The sequence below is a fragment of the Canis lupus genome, chromosome 10 (genome assembly GCF_003254725.2).
Source record: "Canis lupus dingo isolate Sandy chromosome 10, ASM325472v2, whole genome shotgun sequence".
NCBI classification, from domain to species: domain Eukaryota; kingdom Metazoa; phylum Chordata; class Mammalia; order Carnivora; family Canidae; genus Canis; species Canis lupus.
The window spans coordinates 13,485,676-13,503,389 of NC_064252.1; the positions used below are offsets into that span (position 1 = coordinate 13,485,676).

General features: G+C 40.2%; 1 protein-coding gene and 1 pseudogene across 1 annotated transcript in view; one reads left to right on the forward strand and one right to left on the reverse strand.

The window, feature by feature from the left end:
• Window positions 1–17,709, reverse strand: part of ZFC3H1 (zinc finger C3H1-type containing) — a 57,419-nt gene extending 39,710 nt beyond the window's left edge. The window contains exons 1-3 of the mRNA XM_025476590.3: window positions 16,957–17,709; window positions 10,631–11,047; window positions 2,649–2,713 (exon numbers count right to left, since the gene is read on the reverse strand). Coding sequence (XP_025332375.3) covers window positions 2,649–2,713; window positions 10,631–11,047; window positions 16,957–17,569 — 1,095 coding nt within the window. The 5' untranslated portion in view covers window positions 17,570–17,709. The remainder of the gene's footprint in view (window positions 1–2,648; window positions 2,714–10,630; window positions 11,048–16,956) is intronic.
• LOC112677849 (60S ribosomal protein L36-like) lies at window positions 550–1,635 on the forward strand (annotated as a pseudogene).
• Window positions 17,710–17,714: the final 5 nt, after the last annotated feature.

Consider the following 17,714-nt stretch of genomic DNA (forward strand, 5'->3'; position numbering starts at 1 on the left):
CCTCTCTCTGTGTCTCCCATGAATAAATAAATAAAACCTTTTTATAAATAATTTATATATATATAAATATATATAATACATATTTTGAACACCCAAGACTTTTCTTTAGGGATGCTATAACAGAAAAATAGGTTAAGAGCAAATATTTGAAAGCTTTTTTCCAATTGAAATATTAATTTTTTCACTCTACCTTTTTAAAGATAATTTTAAAAATCTATTCTCTACATTTCAGTTAAAATTAGTTGAAAATGTGAGGCAAACTAACAAGCAAAGATTCTCAAATGGAGTAGATGGATTTGGTGGAGAGAAACATATTGGGACTCCTCTGGCCTCTCCATTCTTTGAAATTAAATGCAAAACTATCTATGTTTTTCCTTTATGTGTATGTATAAAGAAGGAGTGAAGCAAAAAATATTAAAACTCAAAAAAGGTTAAGGCCCACTTACCTAATAACTTCTACTTAGAGGTGAATTATAATCACATTTTGTCTATCTCTGATTAAACTATTTAACTCCTAAGCATAAAGAAAATATTGGGTCCCTCCTACTGGTTTCATTTTACTATGAACTATTTATTATAAATGTATAACTGAATTGTCTCTATGCATTTCAGTACTTCAGTTTATCCAAGCCAGGATATAGATACCCTTTCCACTGTTAGGAAATACACTGTTACAAATGAGTTGAAAAATTAACCTTTTTTTTTTTAACTCTAAGTCACTTAAACATACCAAATTCTACTGCTTGGTCCTGACAGTCTAGAGCTGGGCTATCCAGTGTGGTGGCCATGAGCCCCATGTGGCTACTTAAATTTAAATTAACTAAAACTGAATAAGAAATTTCGTTCTTCAGCCACACTAATCACATTTCTAGTGCTTTAAAGCCACAAGTGGGGATCCCTGGGTGGCGCCTGCCTTTGGCTCAGGGCGCGATCCTGGAGACCCGGGATCGAATCCCACATCGGGCTCCTGGTGCATGGAGCCTGCTTCTCCCTCTGCCTGTGTCTCTGCCTCTCTCTCTCTCTCTCTCTCTCTCTGTCTATCATAAATAAATAAAGAAAAAAAATTTTAAAAATAAATAAATAAATAAAGCCACAAGTGATTAATAGCTACCATATTGGAAAATGCGAATAAATAACATTTCCATTATTGTAGAAAATTTTATTGGATAGTGCTGATCTAGAGTGTTTAAAATGAAGCTATCGTCACTTAAAAGTCTCTGATTACTTTCTGCAACTACTCCTTTTGGAATAAAACATAAAAGTTACTGATTCTGGCCTTCCGCCACTGGAGCATCGAGCAGCAGCAGCCGTCTGCAGCCATGGCTCTGCGCTACCCCATGGCCGTGGGCCTCAACAAGGGCCACAAGGTGACGAAGAACGTGAGCAAGCCGAGGCACAGCCGCCGCCACGGGCGCCTCACCAAGCACACCAAGTTTATGCGGGACATAATCCGGGTGGTGTGTGGCTTCGCCCGGTACGAGAGGCAAGCCATGGAGCTGCTCAAGGTGTCCAAGGACAAGCGCGCCCTCAAGTTCATCAAGAAGTGGGTCGGGATGCACATCCGCCAAGAGGAAGAGAGAGGAGCTGAGCAACGTGCTGGCGGCCATGAGGAAAGTGGCCGCCAAGAAGGACTGACCCCCTCCCTACCCCTGTAATAATAAAGCCTTCTCGGGGAAGAAAAAAAAAAAAGGTTACTGATTCTGTCATACAATTGTATGTTAACTTAAAGCAGCGACTTGGTCAGCCAAGAGCACTGAACTTCATTTAACTCCTTGCTCTGACACTTACTTACTTTAGGCGAGTCACTTAATCTACCCATATGAATCTTACATCATCTGGAAAACAGATAATGTCAGCTTAATTTATAAGGTTATTGTTGAGGATATTTAAAAAACACATACACATGCACATGCGTATGTATACATATGTATCTATTACATTATCAGTCTTAAATTCAGGATCATCTCTTTCCTAAAGCTTCTAGACTCCTTGCATCATTTTAATTTACTCATAAAAACTAACTGAAATCTTCAGAGAAGGAACTGAAGATATTTCAGATCTCTAATTCAACAAAGAAAAGGCTTGGGCTATTGAGAGCTCTTACATATTAAACGCAGTGCTTGGTGCTTCTGTACATTATCCTGCTGAACTTCACCACAATCCAGAGAACAGATGACACTGAACTCATTTTGTAGAAAAGAAAATAGAGGCAAGCAAAGGCAAAAAGCTTACACAAGATCACTGAGCTAGTAAGAGGAAGCTAGACCTGAATAGTAGTAGGTCGAGATCTAACTCCAAGGATTTCCCCCACGCGGGATAATCCCCCTAAAGCAGGAAAACAAAATCTCTGGGTAAAAATTAAAAGTTTCAAAAAACTAACAAACCAAAAGATCATCTGTGGATATGTATAAATAAAAACAAAACAAAACACTTCAATTACCAATTTAACTGAACCCAATGCAAAGATACTCCAGGACATCTCTCCAGATTTTACCTTTAAGGCTTATGTCCAAATGGAGGTAATGATGAAAGAAATGATGTAAAGAAAATAAGTGGAAACAAGAAGAATCTTCTTTCAAAAGAACAGAGCAATGCGGTATAAGAATCAGTCTTAGAGAGACACCCAATTCCAAAAAACAGTATCTTACCTTTTCAGAGAGAATGTCTGAGGCACTAATTCTTCTTGTTAAATTTTGTTCTTTATCTTCTAACCCTTTAAAATAAAACAGCATATTTTGAATACTAACACCAATTTAAAATAAAATGCTGTATATTTAGTAGTACTTATTTTAAGGGGTCTCTCATTTTCACAATCTCTGAACAAAAAGAGAAGAATGCTGTTAGAATGAAAATCTGACCAAACTTTTCATATTAGCCTCATTTCTGAAAGTTATAACGCAAAATGATTCAAAATATTAAGTTAAAACTGTATTTTGATAAAATGACTTATGAACTGAAAGTAATCATTCCATTAACAGAACTTACATTAAGCTGGCAGTACCTTATGAGCACAACATTATCTTAAAAACAAGTACGAACCACAAATTTCAAACTATAAATCTAACTTTACACAAAGTTTATAAAACCAGGTAATTGTTTAGTTCATCAACTATGTAGTTTGGCATTGTCCTACCACTGTTATGGGTCTCTACAATAAAATTATTTCATTTTTGACTCAATACTTCCAAGATGAAAATTGGTTTTGTGCAGTCATGTAGTGTTTTTATAATTATTATCTGGAATTCTAAACTGAGCTAAAGACAATCATCAGGATATAGATGGTAGTTAAAACCATATAATTAAGAACACCCCTGGAGAATGCAACACAGAGGACATCAACAGTTAAGAAATTTCAAAGGAAAACTATTTTTTTAAAAAAAGAAGAAAATCAGAAATTATAAAAAATTCCAGATATGTATAGTATTACCAAAACCCCAAAATTTCAAGTTTATGAAGAAACACATTACTGAATATAGTAGTTATGTCTACGCCCTATAGAATATTCTCAACATTGCGGCCTAACAGATCCTTTGAGAACATAAAACAAATTTTATCAGTCTTTGATCGAGCTCTCATAGCAATTTCATTCAGAGTAAAAAACAAAGGTTTTTTTTTTTTTTTTTTAATTTTATTTATTTGACAGAAAGAGAGCACAAGTAGGGAAGAGGGTCAGAGGGAGAAGCAGACTCTGTGCGCTAGGCAGGAAGCCCGATGTAGGGCTCAATCCCAGAACCCTGGGATCATGACCTGAGCCTAAGGCAGACGCTTAACCAACTGAGCCACCCAGGTGTCTCCACAACAAAGTTCTTATAAACCTCCACATGATCTATCCCAACCTATCACCTCTGACCTCTTCTCTCCTACTATTCAGCACCCCCACTCTCCTTTCTTTAGTGGCACAGGCCTCCTCCCTTTTATTCTCCAAATATGCCAGGTATCCTTCTGCCTTAACAGTAGTTATTTTAGTTCGCAGATTCTCAAACTTTACCAGGTACTAGAATCAACAAGAAGGCTTGTTAAATTTACAATGTTGGGCCCCATTTCCAGAGTTTCCAATTCAGTGTATCTAGGATAGGCCCTAGGCATTTGCATTTCTATCAAGTTCCTAGGTAATGCTGGTCCAAGGACCAAAGTTAGAAAATCATTGCTCTAGCTCTTTATTATCTGCCTAGAAAGCTCTTCCTTCAGATATTCACTTGGCTATTCCCTCACTGTCTTCAAAGACTTTAAATCTCACCTTCAAATTCAGGCCTCCCCTGATCACTTATTAATACTGCAACCCACAGTTACTATCCCCCTACTTAACCCTGCTATAATTTTTCCATAACTGTTATTTACTCATCATATTTATTTTTCCCCCTTCTAAAACACAAATCCATGAAGGCATAAATGACTGTCTATTTTGTTCATGGATATACTGCCAAGAACCTGGAATAAAGTGCTCAATTTCTGAATGAATGGAAGAATGAAATAAAAAATGATGGAAAATTAAAATTAATTTTGCAATTCCATCAAAATAACTCTGCCCTGATTAGTTTCAGTAAGGAATAGAAAAGCAGATTGCACTGGATTAAAAGGGAATGAGAGGTAAAGTGGAGAGAGTCAGCACAGGCTAGCCTTTCAAGAAGTCTGGATGAAAAGACAGGGGAGGAGAGAGTGATTACATTTTGGGAGGAAAACCCAAATATATTTATACCAAGAACCCCTTAAGAGAAAAGTGGTTAAAGATGAATCAAAGCAAACAACAGATGGAGTAAGGTCCCAAAGAAGATAGAAGTTAAGAGCCAGGAACACAGGTTAAAACAAGGTGGCCATAAACAAAAATGAAATGAAGTGAAAATCAATAAGGATGTAAGTTTACGATCAGAAAGTGAAAAGCATCTCCCTCTGCCTCTCCCTCTGTGTCTCCCATGAATAAATGAATAAAATCTTAAAAAAAAAAGAAAGTGAAAAGTTGAAACTTGAGTGAGATAACCTGAATAAAGTTGAACAAGGAATAAAGTTGAGTAAGAGGCAAATAAATAAATAAATAAAGGTTTAGGTTTAGAAGAGTTGTTGAAAGAAATGGAAAAGCAGCTGATCACCAACAACTTAAAAGCTTAATGGCAGAGCTGAGTCTTCCTCAAGGCTGAGGGCAGGGCTGCAGTGGGGGAGAGAGGATGCATATGAAGAAACTAATCAATACAATTTATTCAGATAAATTTTAGCTTTTTTTGGTTTTCCTCCAATTTCTCTTCCACACTGCTGCAAGTTACTTTTCTAAAACATACACCTGATAACATCATTTTCCTGTTTAAAAATATTTGCTGGCCCACCTGACGTTTAAAAAAATCTAAATTCCTTAGCCAAGACATTCAAGGCCCTCTGTAACCTGATTTCAACCTACCCTTTTATAAATTTATATGCAACTGTTCCCAGAAACATACCATTAATCCCACACTGCACTCATTTTAGATCAAACTCCATTATTCTTTAAAAGTTCTCTATGCTTTATCTGATCATTTGGTTCCTTCTTACTTCCCAAGTCAGAAAGACTCATTTTTTGAGACACATATCAAACATTTCCACTACTATGAAAACCTTCTAAACCCAGGTGGACATATTTGATCCTTCCCTGTATTACTGCAGGCTTTCATACATAACTCTTACTACACTCTGTGATAGTTACCTGCATGTATATATTTTTTTATCCTACGGAGTTATACTTTTCAAAACTGCCTGCCTGGAATCATTGTGCTAAAGTCTACTCAGGTGCCTGGCTGTGGCAAATGCAAAAGCAAACCCTCTCTTGGAAGTCCCATCTTTGTCCCAGGCCTCAAAAAATTACCACCAAAAAAATAAATAAGTAAAAAGAAACAAAAGTGAGCACTTTAAAAAACAAAAAGGAAAGAAGAGAAAAAGAAGAAAAAAAATCACTAAACTGTCAAGAAGAGGTACCAAAAATGGGAACCAGAAATGAGACCCATAAAAACGTCAGATATTAGAAATTAGCAAAGGAAAAAACAAACCAGAGCAAACCTATGGTTAACACACTTAAATAAAGATAAATTTGAAAAAAATAAGCAAAAAAATCTAAAAAGACCAAAGTAAGTTTAAAAATAAAATAAAAATGAAATAATAAAATAAAAACTGTAACTGACATTTAAAAGTCAATAGGTGAGTTTATTAAGGCAAATCAGACAAAGCTAAAGAGAGAATCCAGGAACTGAGAGACACATCAGAAGAAATTTTCCAGAATGTAGCACAGATTTACAAAGAGATGGAAACTTAAAAGAAATTAGAGAAATGGAAGATAAAGTGGGATCATTTGATTTAACAGATATACAAACTTCCAAAAAAGAAAGAGAATGGGAAAATATTTTAAGATAATGACAATTTTTCAGAATCAATGAAAACAAGAAGCACAAATCCCAAGCTGAATAAAAATAGCAATCAATTCATTATAGTTAAACTCCAGAATATTAAAGACAAAAAAAAAAAAAAAAAAAACGGTTTTTAAGGCAAGCAGAGAAAGATAAATTACCTTCAAATTAGAAACTATTAAGACTGATGGCTGACTTTTCAAAATCAATAATGGAAGCCAGAAAGTATCTTCAATATGTTGAGGATGTAATTAGCCAATCTAGAATTCCAAACCTAGAAAATTATCTTTAAAAAAGGGCAAAGAGGGGATGCCTGGGGAGAGGGGGGGGGGGTGTCAGCTGTTGAGAGTCTGCCTTCAGCTCAGGGCGTGACTCAGGGTGTGACTCAGGGTGTGACTCAGGGCGTGACTCAGGGCATGATTCCTGGGATCTGGGATCAAGTCCCACATTGGGCTCCCGGCAAGGAGCCTGCTTCTCCTTCCGCCTGTGTCTGTCTCTCTCTGTGTCTCTCATAAATAAATAAACAAATCTTTTAAAGGGGGGGGGGGGCAAAGAGTAATAAGTTTCCTATCCAGCAGACACATCCAAATTCTAAAAAATGTATATCGAGCATAAATGATTCTAGACAAAGAGTGAGCTAAGAAAGTGTTAAATATATGAGCAAAGCTTGGCAAATACTGGCTTTTTGTATGTGGAGAGGGTAAAGACCTTGATTAATTTTAAACATTGATAAGAATTCATGTTACAATTCCTAGAGGAACCAATATGAGACAAGAAACTTAATATCTAACTTCCAAACTTGTAAAAGGGAAAAAAATTGTATTGGGGGAAAAAAAAAACAAAAAGAGTCAAGAAAAAAAGAACAAAAAACCAAATATCAGTAATCATGAAAAATGCAAATGGACTATGTATTCTAGTAAAGGACAAAGACTGTCGACTAAGTTACAAAAGAAATCCAGTTCTTCCCAAGAACTGGGAAGCCCCGGTGGCTCAGCGGTTTAGCACCACCTGCAGCCCAGAGCATGATCCTGGAGACTCTGGATCGAGTCCCACGTCAGGCTCTCTGTATGATGCCTGCTTCTCCCTCTGCCTGTGTCTCTGCCTCTATGAATAAATAAAATCCTAAAAAAAAAAAAAAAAAAAGAAATCCAGTTCTATTCTAGGTACAATTGACATTTGAGGCATGAGAATATGGAAAGACTGAAAGAATAGAAAATGATATACAGGGATCCCTGGGTGGCGCAGCGGTTTAGTGCCTGCCTTTGGCCCAGGGCGCGATCCTGGAGACCCGGGATCGAATCCCACATCGGGCTCTCGGTGCATGGAGCCTGCTTCTCCCTCTGCCTATGTCTCTGCCTCTCTCTCTCTCTCTCTCTGTGTGACTATCATAAATAAATAAAAATTAAAAAAAAAATAAAAAAAAAAGAAAATGATATACAAGGTATATATACTTATCAAAAGAAAGGAAGTGTGACTATTAGCATAAAAGAAGTCTTTCAGGCGGAGCCATTACTAGAGATAAAGAAGGCTACTACATAATAAAGAGAATAAGGAGTCAATTTCTCAGCCTCAAGGTATTTGAAACAAAAACCATAAATCCACCACCACAGTGGCTGATTTTAACAAATCTCTCAATAACTAATCAAGCAGATCAAAAAATGAAGGAAGATGTGAACATAAAAAGCTTGATCCATACATTCCTTTCAAGCACACACGAAACAGTTATTAAAAAAATCACATACAATAAAGCAAGTCTCTACAAATAAATATGACAGTACCTACATTTTCATTCTTTCTTTAATATCTTATTCTGGGGCCCCTGGGTGGCTCAGTGGTTGAGCATCTGCCTTTGGCTCACTGGTGATCCTGAAGTCCTGGGATCGACTCCCGATTCAGGCTCCCTACAGGGAGTCTGCATCTCCCTGTGCCTATGTCTCTGCCTCTCTCATGAAATAAAATATTTAAAATACAATAATAGGGCAGCCCTGGTGGCGCAGCGGTTTAGCGCTGCCTGCAGCCTGGGGCGTGATCCTGGAGACCCCGGATCAGTCCCACGTCGGGCTCCCTGCATGGAGCCTGCTTCTCCCTCTACCTGTGTCTCTGCCTCTCTCTCTCTCTCTGTGTGTGTGTATCTCTATGAATAAATAAATGAAATCTTAAAAAAAAAAACAATAATATCTCATTCTGACAATATCTTATTCTGACAATATCTCATTCTGACAATATTAGGAATCAGTAACAAAAAATATTAAGAACCTTCATGTTTGCAAGTTAAGAAACACACTTCCAAATAGCCTATAAAGGTCAAAGAAAAACAAAAACTAGAAAATATTTAGAAATAAGTGGGAAAAAATTATATATCAAAAAGAGCTAAAGTAGAAATTTCATTACCTAAATTGATCTCAATAGAAGATCTGAAAACTAGTAAGTTTTAAAAACTATGGACTTATTTCTTGGGAAATTTAAAAACTTATAAATGCTACAAGTAATAGAAAAGTGAGACACTTTTTTTTTTTAGATTTTACTTTTTTGAGAGAGAAAAAGAGAGGGGGGAGGGGCAGAGGGAGTGGGAGAAGCAGGTCCTGACCTGCGCTGAAGGCAGATGCTTAACTGAATGAGCCACCCAGGCAACCCCCAAAAATGAGATTCTTAGGCACAATTTTTTATAAACTTTACAACTTACAGGAAATGGCGACATTACCTAAACCGCCTTAAACAGAAACAGAAAGCATGAACAATCAACAGTATAAAACCTTCCCTCAAAAGATTCCATTCAGGCCCAGATACTTCTACCAAATACCTACCAGACAACCTAGAAACAATTCAATCTTAATTTAGTCCTGAGAATAAAGAAGGAACCACTTCTCAACTCAATTTGAGCATATCATAACCTTATACTAGAACTTGGCAGGGAAAAAGAAAGGGAAAAAATTATAGGCTATAAAGTTCTAAATAAAACATTAGTAAATCATTATTTACGAAGACTTTTTAATTGCCCAAACTGGAAGAACCCAAATATCCCTCAAATGGAAATGGATAAACTGTACCATTATCCTACAAAGGCACATTCAGCAACAAGAATGAAATAATCATATACACAAACACATTGATGAATCTCAAACACACTATGCCACTTAACTGAAAGAAGCTAGATGCAAAAGGCAATATACTGCATGATTCCACTTATATGACATTCTGGAGAGAGCCGAACTATAGAAAACGGTAGTTACCTGCTGGACTGAAAGTTGGGGGAGGAGCATGAGAGACTGTGAGAGTTGAGGAGAAACTGTTTTGTATCTTATTTTTTTGTTTGTTTGTTTAGTTTTGTATCTTAATTGTGGTGCCTGGCAATGGTTACCCAACTGCCTGCATTTGTCAAAACTTAAAGAGCTATACCCTAAAAAGGGTAAATTTTACTGCATATTAAGTTATTCCTTCATAAAAAGACCAAAAAGGAAAAAATTAACAAATCAAATCCATGATGTACAAAAATGACATATCATGAACTGGCTGGATTTATCCCAAATATTAAAGAGTGGTTTAACACTATAAAATTAATTAATATAATCCATTACACTAATAAAGGAGAAAAATGTTCTTCTCAATAATGAAGGAAAAAGTGTTATAAACTTCAACATCCATTCATGCTGACAACTCAAACAAGGAATTGGGGGAAAAAAACTTTTTACCCAATATAGGAAACCTCCAAAAGAAGCTAACATCATGTTAAAAACAAACATCCAAAAGTACTCCTTAAGTTAGGAAACAGAGATGTCCACTGATAGACTTATGTTAAAAATTGCATTACAAGTCCCAACCAGGGGCAGCCCCGGTGGCTCAGCGGTTTAGCGCCACCTTCAGCCTGGGGTGTGATCCTGGAGACCCGGGATCGAGTCCCACCATCAGGCTCCCTGCATGGAGCCTGCTTCTCCCTCTGCCTGTGTCTCTGCCTCTCTCTCTCTCTCTCTCTGTCTCTTATGAATAAATAAATAAAATCTTTTAAAATTAAAAAAAAAAAAAAAATAAGTCCCAACCAGCAGATAAGGCCAAAAAAGAAAGGTCAGAATGAGGGGGGGAGAGGGGAAAAAAAAGGTCAGAATGAAACTAAACCTATCATTATTGAATAATATGCCTATGTAGAGAGTGCAAAAAGAATTCACAGAGAAATATTAAAATCATGTCAATGAAGCGCACCACCAAAAAAAACAGTTACCCCACAGCGAATGAAGAATCATCTTAGTGCTAATTGAAAATCTTAATTCCATTACCTTGACTAGGTTCAGTAGTGTCAGATTTCAGGGAGAGCTGTTTTGTTCCATCTTTAACTTTTTTCAACCGGTTCTTATCCCCTGGTAAAGTCAATTTTTGCCTGAGTGGTTTCAATTCAAATGCCTGAAAAGTTTTGACCTGTGTTTTTTCCTCGGGAGCTACTTCTTTACTTGGGTCCTTTGTAATACTGACGTTATCAGTGCTTGTTTGGTCCTCAAAGTTCAAAGTTTTAGGATCTTCCTGCACATTCTCTTCTTTGCTACTCAAAGCTAGTTTTTCATCCTTATTGATGCATTCTAGTTCCAACTGTATTTGCTTATACTTCAAAAGTAAGTCTTCAAAAGTTTCTTCCCCACAGTTTTCACTTTTTGACGAATAATTTTGTTTTCTTGATGGAGATCTTCCAAAACTTTTGGCTGAACAGCACATTAAGGAAACCAGTTTCCAAAATTTTTCCAGTAAGTTTAACAAAAACACGTTGTTATAAATTGTCTCCCCTTTAACTTTTCAAAAAAAAAGGTGAATTAGTATTTTAAATTACATTTAACATATGTGCTAATGCCCACTTTCATAATGTGCCCATGTTTCAAATTTAACCAGTAACCATACAAAATAGTCCATTTAGAAAATCACTGGTGTCAGTTATTTTCCCCACAGTACCTCTAGGTATCCCACCTACTTAGGTTATATCAGCATGCCTTCTGTAGTAATCAGAAAAGCCACAATAAGCTGGATGTTAAAGATTCCTTTCTGAAGGAAGAGAGGAGAAACCAAATAGTTTGTCACAGATGTGGATAATTTACACTTCCGATAGGAGGAAACATTTCTTCTTTTTAATTAGTTTCTAACCATGTCTCAGATTAAAAACAAACAAACAAACAAAAAAAACCAAGGAGATAAAGAACACTGACAACTACTAGTTAAAACTAGTTTATAAACAGGAAGCATTTTCTTAAAAATCTAATACATAACAATCTTACTATCTAACATCTGCACAACTAAGACAAGGAAGACAATTATGTTACAAAAAGAATAAAACCTTCTATAGTATTCAAAATGTATCTTATAAACTCATTTGTCTCTGAAGATAAGAATAACTCTACCAAAAAAATTTTTTCCTAACACAGTGATACATAGAACATGTAAATGGCTTGGAAATGGCTACAAAATTCCAAACTATAATTTTTACTCAAAATAATTCACACAGGTAAAAAGTGTTACACCCCACTTCTCCAGCCTAGAAATTAACAAGATTTAAAGACAAGCACTTTAAGGGGGTTTTAATACAGTATGTCATTTACAGATCATTTCAACTGGCTAGGATGTAACACTATAGTCCCCTAAAGATGGAAACTGTAATGTTTAACAACTTACAGGAGAATCAATCTCCACGTATTTTTAAATTTCCCTAATGACCAATACAAGAATGAAAATCACCACCAATTTTTTTTTTTACTACCAATAATTTTAGAAACTAAACCAGCATTACAACTCAAAATCTGAACTGTTTTAGTAAATCTTTGGTTTTGTGATCTAAGCTCTTCAGACCCAAGGTTCTTGAAATACTAGTTTCTCATAACCTGTCTTCTTCTTTGACCAATCTGCCATAAGCTGGCTGAGTTGGTTTATCCATCATGTTTTCAAACTTTATTTTACCTGGCCTCTCTGCAGCTTTGGACACTGCAAACCACTCTTCTTGGCTTCCCTAACTACACTGTCCTGATTTCCCTACCTTCTTTTCCCCTCTATGTCTTCGTGACCTAACTCCTGCAATAATGGTGCTTTCCAGTAAGCTCTATTTAGCATCTTTCACTTTTCCTTTTGAACATTCTAATGCACTACTGTATGTATACGTAATACAAGAGAGAAGGTCTGGCTTCATGATAAATATTTGGGGTTTTATCTTCCACAAGCCAGCCCCTATTCTGTTGCTGGACTAATCTTTCTAGAACACAAATCTGATCAGATCTGTCCCCTTGTTTAAATCTCATTAAGAACGGAGTTCAAAGGACACCTGGGTGGCTCAGTGGCTGAGTGTCTGCCTTTGGCTAAGGTCGTGATCCCAGGGTCCTGGGATGGAGTCCCACATCAGGCTCCTGGTGAGGCACCAGCTTCCCCCTCTACCTATGTCTCTGCCTCTGTGTGTCTCTCATGAATAAATACATAAAATTTTTTTTAAAAAGAGTTCAAAATACTTACAATGGTATATAAAGCCTTCATGATCTGACCTGTACTTCCTTTCCAATCTTACAATTTCCTTGTTCATCACAACGTACACATCGTTTTGTAGTTAGGTTTCTCTGTTCTTCAAACTGACCCCAATTCAAAACTGAAATGTCACCTATGTGAACCCAGAACGTTACTTGCTTCCTCTCCCACCATTATATACTCTTTGTACATATTCTCGAATTATCTGCAGCTACACCTTACTTTTCAATGGAGCCATCTAAAGATAAAACTGAAAAAATAAAGACAAAACTGAAGACCTTGGAAAGATTTGTAGAGGGAAAAGATTCAATACACTAACAACAGGAAAATGAGGAAAAGCAATTGAGTTACAACTATAATCTCTGTCAAGGCTAAATGAAATCTCCTATTTCTGTCTAATACAGGACAAAGATGACACCAACACTGAAAAGATTTAATTTTAAACTAGTTAAGATGCAATTTTTAACCGAAATGTTTTATAAAAAAAAGAACTGCTTTTCAACTGTAGGTGAAAATGAAATGACTTTCTACTGATGAGAGACACTGGCCTAATTATGTTAGCTCTCATCAGATTAGAAAGTTTAAAACAGCAGTCATCCAAAGGAAACATGCTAAGCGGGACTGATGAAATGTCTATCATTAAGAAAAATTTTAAATGAATGAAACTGAAAATAAGTGCCACATTAGAATCTGCTTATTATATTTCATTAAAGCTGCACCTACCATGCCTTGATCATTACATAAAAATGTTAAAAAACAAAACAAAACAAAACACTTGTACTCCTGCTACTTCACTTCTAGATGATGAAAATGAGCCACAGTACATTCCCTATTCTTTCTTTATCCTTTTTTTTTTTTTTTTTTGGAAACTCTACCCCCAACATGAGGCTTGAACTTACAATCTCAAGATCAAAGGTCACATGCTCTACTGACTGAGCCAGCCAGGTGCCCCAACACCCTAAGTCTTTTTTATTTTTTATTTTTATTTTTTTTTTATTTATTTATTCATGATAGTCACAGAGAGAGAGAGAGAGAGAGAGAGAGAGAGAGAGAGAGAGGCAGAGACACAGGCCGAGGCAGAAGCAGGCTCCATGCACCGGGAGCCCGACGTGGGATTCGATCCCGGGTCTCCAGGATCGCGCCCTGGGCCAAAGGCAGGCGCCAAACCGCTGCGCCACCCAGGGATCCCCCTAAGTCTTTTTGAATGTAATTATTTATAAAATAAAAATGTCATTACTCTAAGTGCACAGTGGATATATGAATAAACCTGAATATAATCTTGGTATTAAGGAACCTGAATGAATAAAATTTTGTATTACAAAGTTTGTTCACATTATATAAAAGTAGCTGAACACTATGTTTTCCTTCACAAAATCTTACAAAGAATACCACCTCTAGGATGGATTAATGATACTTCACGAGGAAAACAATGAGCAGAAGATCAAAACAAGCATCCTTTTCCTTAAGTGCAGCATCTGTGAAAAGAAAAACAGCAATACAGCTCATTTCTGCTAAATTACTACAGAAATCAGACTTGATATATTCCTGTAATTTTTTCCACACTGTATGCTTGTTTCTAATAAAAACATATAAGCTAAATAATAAAGGTATAAATTATATAAATAAAGGCCAAAGTGGTATTGAAAGATTGGACAGAAAAAAGGCAAGGGCAGGAGCTGGGCAAGCCCCCTCATCACCACCTTCTCTAACACAGTTTAAATGAAGAAAAAGCTCTGTGCCCCCACAGTACTTTTTACACATCTCAATAAGAACTTTTTACATTAAAACTCTATTTATTCACATCGGTCTCTCCAACACAAATTCTAAGTTTCCTCTTTTGCATTCTTAAAAAACACACATGTAGGGCAGCCCAGGTGGCGCAGCAGTTTGGTGCCACCTGCGGCCTGGGGTGTGATCCTGGAGACCTGGGATCAAGTCCCGCATCGGGCTCCCTACATGGAGCCTGCTTCTCCCTCTGCCTGTGTCTCTGCCTCTCTCTCTATGTCTCTCATGAATAAATAAAAATAAAAAATAAAAAATAAAAAAAAACACACATGTATGTGCTTTAACAGCCTGTTTTTAGATTCAGAATCAACAACTAACAAAAACTTCCTTAAAAAGTTATCTTGGGGGCAGCCTGGGTGGCTCAGTGGTTTAGCGCCGCCTTCGGCCCAGGGCATGATCCTGGGGACCCGGGATGGAGTCCTATGGTGGGCTCCCTGCATGGGGCCTGCTTCTCTGCCTGTCTCTGCCTTTCTCCTTGTGTCTCTCATGAATAAATATATAAAATCTTTAAAAAAAAAAAAGTTATCTTGGGCACAGTTTTTCTTTCCTTTTTTTTGAAAGAACATCTTCTATCTTTTTTAAAAGTCAAATCCTTCTATGATTTTCTTTGAAACAATCCTAGGTGCTCCTCGCCTAACTTGTGGTTGCAGAATCAAGTGTTTTCAGGGCCTTAGCCCCAGAAGCTGCTGTGTACCTAGATTCTTATTTCTTGCCCCTTTACATGCTGACATCTGGGAAAGACCATTTGATCTTGAGAATTCTACAAAAACACCCTTGAGGGTCTTCCAAACAAACGTCATCACGTGTAAGTTTCATATAGAATGCGTTAAAAAAAAAAAAAATCATTGTACCGTAGCAACTACAACCGGTGATCACTGCAGGTGGCAAATCATCTTTATGCAGTCATCACGAAGACCTAGTTCTACAAACCCATCATAAGCTAGCAAACCTTCAGGTGGCTGACGCCCCAATATAAACCTTCAGTAAGCTCAAGAATCTTAAAGATAATGGGATCTGAGGGAACAACAAATCAGGTATTTTGCTATTTTCCACCTCCCCATAATCTCCACCGTCTCACACGCACACCGCATGGCGTTCAATACGCTAAAATCAGAACACTGTCTTTCTCTCTCTAACCTACATGGGTCAGCGCTGGGTCATAGAAGGTCCCAAAACTTTCGTGTATGTGCTGCCGGGGCGGGCACAAAAGCACAGAATGCCCCACAACGAAACATAGGAAGAGGAGTCGTCGTTTTAACAGAGAGTCGCTTGAATGCACCACCTGTGACTTGGACTTGCACGCAACCCCCCCCCCCGCCCCCACTTAAAAAAAAAAAAAAAAAAAGGCCGCGTGTGTAAGAACAGGCCGAGAAGAACCTTAAAGGGCGGAACCGTGCAGGATGGAACCTCACAATTTTCCACGTCAAGGTTCGATACGGTGCAAGCAACCGGATCAGGCCCTAAACTGTGCATCCCTTTTTATTTATTTATTTATTTATTTATTTTAATTCCCTCCTCCTCCCTGTAGCACTCGTAAGTCAACCTGGCACGCAGACAAAAGTTCCCGCCGCAGCGAGGGAGGGCGCATCAACCTGAGCTCAGGGCACCAGGGCTGCGGACCGACTAGGAGGAAATCTCGTTTCAGACTTCCCGGGGATCACTTTCGCCGGTTTGGCCCCCGAAGCGTGATACGTTAGCTTGCTTAATTAATTAATTAAAATAAAATAAAATAAAATAAAATAAAATAAAATAAAATAAAATAAAATAAAATAAAATAAAAGCAAATCCAGAGACACAATCCACTGCGCCGCGCGGCGACCCACCGAGGAGCCACCTGCTTGCTGGGAAGCGCAGGGATGGACAGAGGGACGGACAGAGGGATGGACCCAGGGACAAATGCAGGGACGGAGCCAGGAAGGGTCCCAGGGACGCACCCAGGGACGCACGCAGGGACGGACGCAGGGAGGACCCGGGTAAGGACCCAGGGCAGGACGCAGGGACGGACCCAGTGAGGGACGGAGGGACGGACCCAGGGATGGACGGAGGAACAGACAGAGGGATGGACCCAAGGACAAATGCAGAGACGGACGGAGGGATGGACCCGGGGAGGGGCCCAGGGACGGACGGACGGACGCAAGGAGGGACCCAGGGAGGGACGGAGGGACAGACGGGGGAATGGACCCAGGGACGGATGCAGGGAGGGGCCCAGGGGCGCACTCAGGGACGGACGGAGGAACGGACGGAGGGACGGACGCAGGGAGGGACCCAGGGAGGGACCCAAGGAGGGAGGGACGCAGGGCCACCGGGGCGCGGACGGGCAGGTGAAGGATACAGCTCTTCCGAGGCGGCGAGGGCTCCCGCCAGCTCTGGCCGCCGCCGAACCCCGAGCCCGCCGCTCCGGCCGCGGCGGGCCGGCCGCCGGGCTTGCCTCCCCGCTCGCCGCCGCCGCGGCCCCGGCTCCAGCGGCTGCCGCCGCGGTACGGCCTGCCCCGGAAGCGGAGCCGGTCCAGCGCGATGTGGCTGCGCTCCCAGAAGGACGGCCGCGGGCTGCCCTCCGACAGCGGCCCGGGCGGCAGGCGGGCGGGCGGCGGGTGCGAGCGGAACGGCTCCTTGGGCCGGTAGCCGGCGTGTCCCCGGAGGTGGCCCCGCTCCGCCGCGTGGCGCGGGCGGCAGAGGCTCCGCAGCTGCTGCTGGGACGACGACGACGACGAGCCGCCGCCGGACGCGCCGCCGCGGGCCGCAGGGGGAGGCCTCCGCCGCGCGTAGGGCAGCAGCCCCCCGGCCCCGCCGCCGCCCCCGCCGCCCCCGCCGCTGCTGCTGCTGCTGCTCCGGCTCCGCGCGTCGCTGTGGTTGTCGTCGTCGCTGATCTCCCCGTCCTCCAGCTCGCCCTCCTCCTTGGGCGACAGGCCGCTGGGCGCCGGCGCCGGAACCTCGGCGGCCGCCATCCGCGCCGCCGCCCCGCCCGACAGCGCCCTCCGCCGCCTCGGCTCCCCGCCTCGAACGCCGGCCTCCCGCGGCGGCTGCTCGCTCCGCCGACGCGCTCCGCTCCCCGCCTGCCCCGCACCCCGGCGCCTCTCGCCGGGCCGCCGC